This window comes from Echeneis naucrates, chromosome 8 (assembly GCF_900963305.1).
Source record: "Echeneis naucrates chromosome 8, fEcheNa1.1, whole genome shotgun sequence".
NCBI classification, from domain to species: Eukaryota; Metazoa; Chordata; class Actinopteri; order Carangiformes; family Echeneidae; genus Echeneis; species Echeneis naucrates.
The window spans coordinates 15,489,329-15,498,832 of NC_042518.1; the positions used below are offsets into that span (position 1 = coordinate 15,489,329).

General features: G+C 41.2%; 1 protein-coding gene across 1 annotated transcript; it reads left to right on the plus strand.

Annotated features, from left to right (window-relative positions):
• Positions 1–1,255: 1,255 nt before the first annotated feature.
• Positions 1,256–5,675, plus strand: txn2 (thioredoxin 2). Its single transcript, XM_029508455.1, has 4 exons — positions 1,256–1,306; positions 2,645–2,919; positions 4,491–4,614; positions 4,777–5,675. Exons 2-4 carry the CDS (start codon positions 2,645–2,647, stop codon positions 4,891–4,893), a joined length of 516 nt encoding a protein of 171 aa, XP_029364315.1. The 5' UTR covers positions 1,256–1,306; the 3' UTR covers positions 4,894–5,675.
• The last annotated feature ends 3,829 nt before the right edge of the window (positions 5,676–9,504 follow it).

The following is a 9,504-nucleotide window of genomic DNA, read 5'->3' on the forward strand; positions in this document are numbered from 1 at the left end:
GACTTTATTCACTGAGCCTTCAGATGACACCCGCCTCTATTCCAAACAACCCACCCAGCCTCTCTCTTTCATCCCGTTGCCCTCTGGGAGATCAAAGGCTCAGTACATGTCTATAAATTATGAATTAATAGTGCATAACCTGAGAGCAGGATTTTTTTTTATGCCTCAGAAAACTGCATCTGCACAAAACTCAACTTTGTTGTTATCCATAAAAGTAATCACATTCACAATGATAGAATGATACATCACCCAAAGTTTATATTCATCCAATCATCTTCTACTGCTTTTCTGTTTATGGGTCACGGGGGGTGCTGGAGTCATTCCCAGCTCACACTGGGCGAGAGCAGGGTCACCCTGACAGGATACCAGTCCAACACGGAGCCAACACACAGAGACAGACAGAGACCAACAACCACTCACACTCAGACCTACAGACAATTTAGAGTCACCAGTTAACCGATACATGCATGTCTTTGGACGGTGGGAGGAAACCCACACAGGTATGGGGAGAACATGCAAACTCCACACAGAAAGGCCTGAGGCCCCGGAATCAAAAGGAATTAAACCTTCGCAACCTTCTTATTGTCCCAAAGATTACATATTTTCAAAAATTACATGATCCTACTTGTGCTGTGAGGAAATTCCTCGTTTAAAACATTTAAAACATCTTGACAGTTTGGGAAACAAGTATTTCTGGTATTTTTGCCAAGGGTTTGGTGAGAAGATGGATAAAAGCTTATGGAAATAAATATTAAGGCCAAATCAGGCCAAATGTCATTTGGCCTCTTACCACAGAAGTGGAAAACAATTGAGCTCTTTGGTAAAATTCAACAGACCTACGAACACATTATCACTCATTTGTTTCAGCAACATTTTTAGATGTTTTTCCCCCAGTGTCTTAGTTTGCAGTTGCACCATCATTATTTGGTTTTGTACACAATTTGACGTGAGTTTTTTTCCCCTTTTCCTCTCTTGTTCATCATTTCGAAATCTCTCAGATTAATCAGGGGCCCTTAAAAAGCCAGATAAACCATCATGAGCAGCAGTTATTTTTGAATTATGGCATTAATACTTAAGTGTAGCGCCTGAATAGTTCTTCCACTATTGATGAATTATTTCCTGAGTTAAATTTCTCCCAGTTTATGTGTCCAGTAATGGAGCTACAGTTCCCGGTGTGGCCTGGTGGGGCGCTCAAACCGGACGAGTCCGCAAAAAAGCCGCTCGGCTTCTTCTTAATCTGCTGCACCAAAGCGGAAGTACTTCAGTCGTCCGCCAGGTCAAGATCAACGATAGATCCAACATCAAGGTAAACACGGAAAATACTCTCTCACTGCTTTTCTCCTGAGCTGAACGTGGCGGACGTTTCGGTGAAACGGTCCGGAGTGTGTGTGTGTGTGTGTGTGTGTGTGTTTCAAAACGAGGGAAAGGCATCGGAGGAAGAGGAGGAGGACGAAGAAAACGAAGAGGGCAAAGTCACACGTAACGGAGGTTAATGGAGTAAACGAGTGGCCGGTAGAAGGGCAGCAAACAGGAGAGACGGAAAAAACGCCTCCGACCAAGCTGGGGATTGTAGTTCAACAGAGGAAAAGTGCTGAGGGCGTTGAGATGCTTACTTTTCAAGTGTGTGTGTGTGTGTGTGTGTGTGTGTGTGTGTGTGTGTGTGTGTGTGTGTGTGTGTGTCTGTGTGTCTGTTTTGTAACAGCAGAACAACATGGCTGTTCGTGTGTCCCCAGATCACTGAAAAAGACAAAGAGCTCACTATTGGACTGACTCAGACTAACTTTGGAGGTCACATGTATCCTGAATTCACCATTACACAACTAAACCAGTGCCATAAATTATTTATTGTAAAGCAGAAGATGCAGTATTATTTGAGGGAGGTGAGCTGCCAGTGTGATGGCACCGTGAAGTTATTTTTCCAAAGCTGGAGTCATCAGCTGATCTACTATTTCTTGTATTTATAGGTTTTTGATTAGGGCAAGTCTTACCATGTCCTTTTTTAATATCTAAGAACCTCTTAAGTGTCATTCAGCAAAAGCATCACCGATGCAGAGCATAACAATATGACGAGCAATGCTCCATTAAAATAAATAGTGGAAAGAAAGAAATGATTTCACAACCTCTTAAAAATATTGATCTCAGTTGTTTTTGATTGGAATTAATATTTTGAGATTTAGTATTGTTGGTCCAGACCAAAACAAACTGTCTGAATTTGATCTCCTTTCAAATGTATCAGTTTCTTGAGAAAATGAACAACAGATTTATTCATCATGAAGTGATTGTCAGGCACAGTCTTCATTTTGATTAATCTCTATGAATCTGATACTAATTGTATGAGTAAAGCCCAATTTCCAAATACTCTATATATTAAAACTACTGTAATGATATATTTGAATAATAATAAATCATGAAATGTTAATGGCCATCAAATTGAAATCAGAATATTTTCTTTTATTGGTGTTTCATAACAGGTTCCAAATCCACCCATCTATTATACACTGTGCATAGAGTGTCCATTTCTGTAGTCCAGTAAAAGGCTCTGTGTAGTCCTTCTACTTTTACCTCAACCAGTGTCAAAACTGATGTGAAGTCATATAAGTAGTATTGATCCAAACTAACGTTCATTTTCCACGTCTTTTTCCAGATGGCTCACAGACTGCTGGCACGTAGAATTTGGACGCTGTCTATCAAAGATATCAGCTGCCACCCAGCATCCTCTGCCACCATCGCTCCCTCGTTTTCCACCTCCCTACAGTCAGCCACAACCCGAGTCTCCTTCCTCACCCCCTCACGCACTCTTCCTCGCTCACTTCCTCACACATCCCGTCGGGCGGTCTCCTTCAATGTTCAAGACAACGAGGACTTCACAGAGAGGGTCATCAACAGTGAACTTCCCGTGCTAGTCGACTTCCATGCACAGTGAGTACATCAGGGAGGTATGCTCATAGATGGCTGATTTTTTTTTTTTTATATTATTATTTTTATATTTAGGGAAAGACCCCAAAAGATCATAGTTAAAATACATCGTATTGCCTGTTGAAGGATTTGATTTTCAAAGTGGTAATTTTCTATGGCTACAGAAGGCTCCAGGCCTTTCCTTTTTCCACAGTAAGGGAGAGATATTGCATTCACCAACCAAAATATTCATTTATTCTTTCATCTACTACCACTTATCCATTTCTGGGTCACGGGGGGTGCTGGAGCCAATCCCAGCTCACACTGGGCAAGAGAAGGGTCACCCTGGACAGGTCACAAGTCCATCAAAGGCCAACACACAGAGACAGAAAGAGACCAACAACCACTCACACTCAGACCTGCAGACAATTTAGAGTCACCAATTAACCCAAATAGGATGTCTTTGGATGGTGAGAGGAAACCCACACAGGCACAGGGAGAACACACACAGAAAGGCCAGAGGCCCAGAACCAGACCCTTCTTGTTATGAGGCAACAGCATTAACCATTATGCCACCGTGCTGCCAATCAAAATATCTGCATATAAAAATAAGCAATTGGTTTAAAGTAAAATATATATAAAATGGAAAATGCACTCTGATGACTGCTGCTTTTTAGTCAATTACAAAGAAACTAGCTTAAAACAGAATGAGACCTATACAAATAACATTTTCACCACAAAGCAATAAAATAAGGAAATGTATATTTGGGTATATCAGGAGTTGATAGTTTTCAGGCTCTTAGGCCAATATTTTAATTATAGAAATAACCACATAGCTTCATGCAAGCAAGACTTGGACCTAGGTTTTTCTGAACCAAGATGCTTTCGGCAATTCAGAATTTTTTCAACTAAGTCATGATCCAGATTATACACATGTTTAAGAAGAACCATGAATTCCAAAGGAGTCTTGGTGTTGGCATTCCAACTGATGGTTTTGTTAAATCTATGGTATGTTAATCATAAAATTATATTATTACTTCACATCCCACTGCAACCTGTCCAATTACATAAACTGACCAGTGATTACACAGATGCCATTTGTGGGTGTTGCTTAAAGGTTCACTGCTCTTTGCCTTCTCCAAGACATATTTAAGGGATTTAACATCTTGGATGATGATGGACCTTGATACGTTTCTAGGTTATGGGCTAGAGGGTAAATGAGCAATGATAGGGAGGGAGCATAATTGGTATCATACAAAAAAAAAATAAAACATCCAAGTGCCCTGTGCAGAATTACTTGACAGTCATGGCTTTCTGGGAGTAATTGTTAATGTTCCATCAGTTTAAAATGTCTGCTTTGAAAAAGGCCTGCTGATTTAGATTTTGTATTTTCCAGCATTCCTATGTTTGTACATTTTGTTGTTCAGCACTTTGTAAACCTCTCCTGCTCAAAGTTCAGTTACATATAATCATGAACAGTCTGCGTTGAAGATTTATGACCTGTATTTGAACCAGTTGGCTTTGTGTTGAAAAGCTTTCAGCAGTTTGATGTCCTAGACTGCTCATTCCTGTCATTGGATTTATGTTGTTTTCAGGTGGTGTGGTCCCTGTAAGATACTTGGACCAAGGTTGGAGAAGGCTGTTGCGAAACAAAAAGGCCGTGTTGCCATGGCAAAAGTTGACATAGATGATCACACAGACCTGGCTATTGAATATGGGGTGAGATTTTTATAGAAATTGTGTGGCATTACTGACTTTTTTCTCATCTGAACATGGTTTCAAGTATTCAGTGTTAGTTGAAATGAATCAAAGTTTGTTCAAAATTTCCTAAAGGAGGATAAAACTAGCTTTGTCATTCAGCATAATTTTGTCTTCCTCCAGGTGTCTGCTGTTCCGACAGTAATCGCCATGCGGGGAGGTGACGTTGTTGACCATTTTGTGGGGATCAAAGATGATGATGAGCTGGATTCATTTGTCAGCAAAATCATTGGACAATAGACCAACTACTCCCACCCTGCTAGTCACCACCATTCTGGTGCTGTTTTATTAGTCTGACATGGTCGCCAGCCCTTCGCCACCATTTTGAGGCAGTTTAGTAAGCACCACCAACAAACAAATAAAAACTTGCTGCAGTTCTTGCTGGCAAGCTGTCAAATGCTCACACCCATCCCTAGACACACTGCTTCAGCTGTGCATTACCGCTTATGTCTCTTTGTCTTCCTCTTGTTTCGTTTGTCTAGTGCTGGGTGTGTGCCTCCATTAGCCTTTTACTTCATACTCTGCTCTACTTTGAAGCAGTTCTCCACAGTTTTATTGGTACCAACAGAGGTGTTGAGCTGCTGTGAAGCAGTTTTCTGTAAATGTCTGTAGAATGGAAAATACACAGCTGTAATGCAATTATACTGTATGACATGAGGGATGAACATTTAAAATTTTAAAGGTGATGAAGATTTAAGTTAAAACCTGACAATATTGAATGCGGTTTGTAAGTGTTACCTGTAGTTCCTGCTTTTGTCCACAAGTGGGTGGCATTTCTTTAACATCGCAAAGCCACACATGGTTATTTTACACCAGTATGCCTAATAATGTGAGTAAGGAAGACATGTTTGCACATATGTCTATGTATGGGTGCGTGTGTGTGCGCACGCTTCTATTTGTGTCTTTGGGTTCTGACTGAAGTCAAGCAGGAATTTAAAATGAGTTTAATTTAGTTTATTACAGAGATGAACTCTATGTACCACAAACATGGTCAAGTGAGGTAATAAAGGCGTGAAAAGATGTTCTGTATTTGATTTGTGTTTCTTTCTGTAGTTGAATAAGACATGAAGGTTGGAATTTTAACTGTCCCTAATGACACTGATGCAATATTTGTGAAATCCATGTACTTTCCCTGCCCTCGCTGTTTTGACAACAGTGGAAGTTCCTAGAATTAAGATGCTGTAATTTTTATTTTACATCTTGTGTCTTTAGGACTCAGAGGAGAAAGTGTTGGCTGTCAATTATTTCCCGATCTCTTATGTCCATGTTAAATGCTCCCACATATCTGTGTGCCCACTGAGTATGTAGCTGTTGCTCCTGCTATCACAACGCTCTCATCAGTGTAACTTAAATGCCTCCACACCACCCTCGACTGATTACTTTCCTGTAAAAGACCTCCCTGCTGTCATCCCTTGAAATCACCAGCGTCTACCTTCTCTTCATAATGTCTTGAGTCTGGTACCTGACTTAATATCCTGTCAAGAGTTCGGGTCAATATATGCTGTAGCCAGCCTGACTGCCCCATTTTACATTTCAGTTTCAGTTACCAACAACAAATCTTCAAATAAAAACATAGGCCACTTTCACATTTCTGAGTTTTGATGCCATCTGTTTTTGGTAGCCCCTGGTTATTAAAGCAAACGTTTATACAGCGCTGTGTTATCACTGGAGATTGTAAATGTTTGACAGAGTAATTTGGCAAGGCAGCTTTGCATAGCACAACAAGGAAACAAAGTGTTTTACATAAGACAATGGAAAATATAGTTCCAGTGGTTTACCTGCTTCACTAATTGGACCACCCTCACCCATTTTATGTGCAAGGACTCTTTCCAATGTCTGTGTGGAGTGTGAGGTGACTGTGTGTGTTTCTGTGTCATTACCTGCTAGAAATGTTCACTTGAGTAAATTAGGTCAAACAGGACTGAAGGAAACGGAGAGTACAAACCAAAGAAACATTACAGTCTCAGCCTGCCCTCCCAATATCCGCATGACACAACAGAGACCACAGCTGACAGAATCATGACGAGGCCCTTCAGACTGCTTATTAAGTGCAAGTCATTTGACATGTTCCCTCTGCACTTTTAGTGGTGCTGACTTGGATTAGATCATCACAGGTGAAGCCCAGGGATATGATCATGCTGGGTTGTTCAGTAGCAACCAGACAGAGACCCTGTGTTTTTTTTTTTTTGTTTGGTTTTTTTTTTTAAATAGAAGAAATTCCACTGACATTACATAAGCAGGTATGAATGAGTCCAGTGATCCAGATGTACAAACACGGTTGTTTTGGGGTGGATGAAAGACATTGCTGCATAGTTTACAGATGTCTCCATCACAGTACAGTTGTTAATGATCTGCCTTTTCAACCACGTTCTTCAACCGTGTTGTCTTCTGTGTGTTTCTCTAGCTCTCGGTAATCACTGACTGGTATGGAGGCCTCAGGATTCACACTCATGAATCAACAATGCCCCCCCCCCCAACCCATTTTGTCTGCACATCCGCTTTGTTTGCATTCAGAAAGAGTAAAGAGGTGACTAAAGAAATGACGACAAGCTCCAAAGGTTCAAGAGCAGCAAGTAACCCTACACCTCTTCCGCCAAAAACAATAGACCACACCTCCACCCTTGCTCTCGCTGTCTCTCTCTCTTACTCAACCACTCTTGTGACCATATAAGGCAAAAAAAGACAGGGGAAGCCAGCGTCTGCAGCTGAACTACCAGCCTGAGAGGCAGAGTTGGAGAATTCTTGTATTGACTCGATCCCAGTTGCCTTCCTCAGAGCCTGAAACAGCTGTGTGTATTATCGTATTATTATATATTTTCTGTGTGTTTGTTTGAAATGAAAGTGATGTTGACAGGCCAAGTGCTTTTGCTGTGTGCTGAAATGTCTCTGAGTGTGTGTGGGAGAGAGAGAGCAGCTCTGTAACAACACCCAGATCTGGCACGGCCTGAGAGCATTCTGTGTTTGTAGTAAATACATAGCTCTATTTGTATTTGAAACACATGCTTCCCGCCATGTCGTCCAGTCTTCACTTGGTTACAGACAAATACCAATCCAGGACACACAAAACCTCTGCTGCTGTTCATGCCCCTTCATCTTCCTTTCTCATGCGACACACATGGCTTATGACAATGTGTTGACTTAGTGTGCATTAGTGATGCTGTCACATCAGTACAGATGATTAAGGTGCGATGAGACATCTTGACAAAAGAGGGAAAGCTTTCTGTAGTCTTCTGTCTTCACCACATTCCTCAGTTTTGTGAGTCAACATGTTTGTTATCACTGCTTCCTGTGTACTGATTGTTACGGAAAGGAGGAGGATAGAGGCTATGGAGGCAAGGCAACATTAAGAGCAGAAGACAGAAAAAGCAGCCAGTCACTCCACCATACCATTATTGCATTATCTCAAAAGGTTCAGTTGCTCTTAATTATTTTTATGTTTCTGGCCCTTTAGGTACAGACAAACAAATACTTTGCTTTGTCATGCAAAGAGACTGTGTGAACTGAGGCAGGTTGCCTATAGCTGAGAATGATGCTGAACAAGACACAAGTTGTTGGAATGAGCAGTAATGTGTGAACACTGGGTTCACTTGAAAGCGTGTGTGTGTTGAATATGCTCAGTGTACGACAGGTAAGAGGTTGCAGCCCGAAGATGTGGGTCAGACAGCAGCATTAAACAACCTGGTTTCCAGATGAGACACAGAAGTGGGCTGCATTATGCCTTGTCTTCCTATTTCTGTGTTCATGGAGGAAGGCAGAGACACACGTTCTCACCAAGACTCAGGCGTGAATGCTCACACACATGAATTCACCCAAGAAATTACACTCAGAGCATGGGCAGTGAGTTAACATGCCACTCTTAACATGCTGTCACTGAATGGGTGCCTTTCTTCCTGACTGCATGATATAATGGCTTTGCACACCCTGAATTACAGACACACCCTGCTGCTATTACAACCAACTGAAGGAAGGAGAAAGAGAGAGAGTAGGTCAGAGGGAGAAGGAGAACAGGAGGTAGAGGGAGGGAGGGAGGGAGATAGTGAGGTCAGAAGTGTCCATATTTGGTCATTCATAGCTGCTTTTTAATCCCACTTTTCTTTCTTTGCCCAGTTCTCTTTTGTGTCTTATGACATTATCTATTTCACTATTTGTCACTTCTTTGGTCCAAGGTTACACAAGATTATTTAAATATGTAAACTATTTACCATTTAAAAAGTGCTTCTTTTTCTTTTCTATGTAAGTGTGTTCTCTCTCTTATACTTTTTCTCATTCCCCTCCACTTGGCCTTTCCTCCTCTCTCAGCATCTGGTCCTGCTCAACTAAAGGGTGACAGGGTGACCTTTGACCCCATAGCTGAAATTTTGGATATTTCCCATCCATTCCACAGAGATGGTGAGAGTGTGAGATTTATTGATTTTTCCAGTCAGCAGAGCTGAACATTCAGTGTTTTGCTCAACATAAATGTGATGCCTAGCTGCCAAATGTAAAGGAAAACACAGACACATTCCTTTCATAATGACACATGGCGAACATAAATCACACATTCTACAGAAAATGTGAATTTCCAAGGTTTGTGAATGGATAGCAGCCTTGACTGGCACCCCATTATAAATGTGACTTCTTGGGCTAAGTTGGAGTAAAAAGTTGTCTCTGTGTTGTTTTCCCTAAAGTTAAATTTACTGCTTATTGAAGCCATGTCTACAATAGGTCATGTTGAAGGTTATCCTTGGATCACAGAGCACCATCATCTGTTTCATATTCTTGCTTCTTATCAGACATCACCTCCTAAGAAAAGAATGGAACATAAAACAGGACCAGGTCAGGATTTTGCCTGTGAAGAATTGCACTTCCTTC